At 46.4% G+C, this 2055-nt stretch overlaps 1 protein-coding gene across 1 annotated transcript; it reads right to left on the bottom strand.

The window, feature by feature from the left end:
- Positions 1-355: 355 nt before the first annotated feature.
- FOXG_21379 (uncharacterized protein) lies at positions 356-851 on the bottom strand (the record flags this gene model as incomplete). The annotated part of the gene is made up of 4 exons (XM_018401713.1): positions 356-473; positions 545-560; positions 614-645; positions 709-851. 4 exons carry the CDS (start codon positions 849-851, stop codon positions 356-358), a joined length of 309 nt encoding a protein of 102 aa, XP_018253608.1.
- Positions 852-2055: the final 1204 nt, after the last annotated feature.

Below are 2055 nucleotides of genomic sequence, written 5' to 3'. Positions count from 1 at the left end.
AATCCAGCCGTGGCAGATGGTGCCGACGAACATCCGGTGCAGTCACATTGCTCCAAACACCATCTCCCAAGCTATCAAATGCTAAACGGGAAAAATGAAATTCGGTCTTGGCAAATCTTGGCCTCAGACTTTATGCTTTTTTGCAGTAGCGAATGTATCAGGACCGAACCCCCAAATAGGCTGCCCAATGCCCCTTAGGCTCTGAGTCACCTGCTTATTGTGTCAATCATTGTGCATGTGCAATAGCAGCCAGCAAAGGGAAACTCACGTCATCTACGGTAAGAGTCTTAGCGTTTCGATAGATTACGTAGATCACACAGCGTCCTATGATCTGTCCTCGGGTATGAGTTAAGAATTAACAAAATAGGATAGCAAGGCTACTTGCCGTCTCAAGACGCTCTTTGAGCGCACGCCGAATCTCGTTGTATATGCCTTCCGAGATTCGCTTAACACCGCCGCGCCGTGCCAGGCGTCTGTGTTTCACAGCGTCAGTATTGATGCTCATAAATGTCACACGAATTCAGGTGAGAAAGGATTCACGAACCGGATAGCGGGTTTAGCTAAAAGATTTTGTTAGCAGTGATTATTCGTAAAGAATGAATATATGACGAACTGATTCCGTAAATTGAGTCTCGGAGAACTTTTCTATGGGATTCCTAGTTTAGCCCCTGTTTCATTCGTCTGTTTCAACTAAGGGATCGATTTTACCGGTGTCTACGACGGCCTTGCAAGAGTGTATTTCCAGGAGCACATCGGTTACCATGTGTTTTGTTATGATACGGAATAACATTCCCTCCCGTGTAGGTAGGTAACATGCCCCGAGGGCCGCCATGCGATGGGATTGTCGGCATCTTGAAGCTCGAGGCAGGATTGCGAGTAAGTTGAGCAAGATATGGATCTCGACACTTAGGGAGGACTTTGATGTAAAGAATAAAAACAGAAGAAATAGGAGACGATGTCAGAGACAAACGAAAGTGAATGTTGTATAGCCTGCACCAGCTTTTAAGGCGCAAAGTGGGTTGCAGGGATTGCGACCTTCGTTTTTTATTGGGTCGGAGGGCCTCTATCATCCTTGACAGACTACGTGATTGCGACAAATAATCACCGACAATCACTGGTAGTAGATGGAACAACACGTCATATGGGAAATCTGCCTGTCAAATGAGGGGCCTAAATGAAGATGAGCTGCGTTTTATGGGAAGGTATTTCTAATAGGATGTATTGGTTCTTGCCAAACCAGGCGGCGTGCAATACGCATGACAGTGACATCAAGTCATATACGTCACTGGTCTGAACTATTTACAACAACGCTGTTGGACTTTCAGAGGATCCAGTACTTCTTCCAGAGCCTCCTGAGATTCACCGTCCGTTCGAGCCACACCTGCTAGGTCGTCTCAACTTCCCCAGAAGGTTAGATCCGTGCCCATCAGGCGGTACCTTCACATTAGGCACCCGTTCCTGACTTTACTCATCGTCGACACGAAGACGGGAGGCCGCCGAGCCAATAAATGGGCGTCAACCAGATTGCTTAACAACAGGTCCCCGATATGCGGCGGACGCGAGCATTGCTGTGCGCATCGGTCCTGAACATCACTCCAAGACAGATGGACATTTGTGGTAGACTACAGTATTGCAGTCCTCTCTCAGGCATACCTGTTCGATCTGTCGATATCTTCTTGAAAATATTTGTTACGGTTCCTGTATATCATCTCAATATTTAGCTGATAACGTATGTAGTGTCCTCATAATTTCCCAGACTTACAGAGAGGCAAGGTGAGTCTCGGGGTTTAATGGGGTTAGGATAGGGCGACTGAATCATCATCCTCATGTAATTGCAGTGCTAGGCAGGCCGAGAATGGCCAATTTGCTGGGTAGTTATATCAAAGTAGGGTTTCAGTACAATATACCTCTCTGATAGCGACAGGTTGGCTGCTGCAAATGGCGTAAGAACTCTGTCCGCATTATCGAATATCTTGTAGCCTTTATCCTGAAACTCTCCGACAAAGTTCAACAAATATTCTTCGTTCACTTGGACAATTTTATCATCACCCCATG

This window comes from Fusarium oxysporum, chromosome 6 (genome assembly GCF_000149955.1).
Source record: "Fusarium oxysporum f. sp. lycopersici 4287 chromosome 6, whole genome shotgun sequence".
Lineage (NCBI taxonomy): Eukaryota > Fungi > Ascomycota > Sordariomycetes > Hypocreales > Nectriaceae > Fusarium > Fusarium oxysporum.
This window is presented reverse-complemented; position numbering and strand designations above follow the sequence as displayed.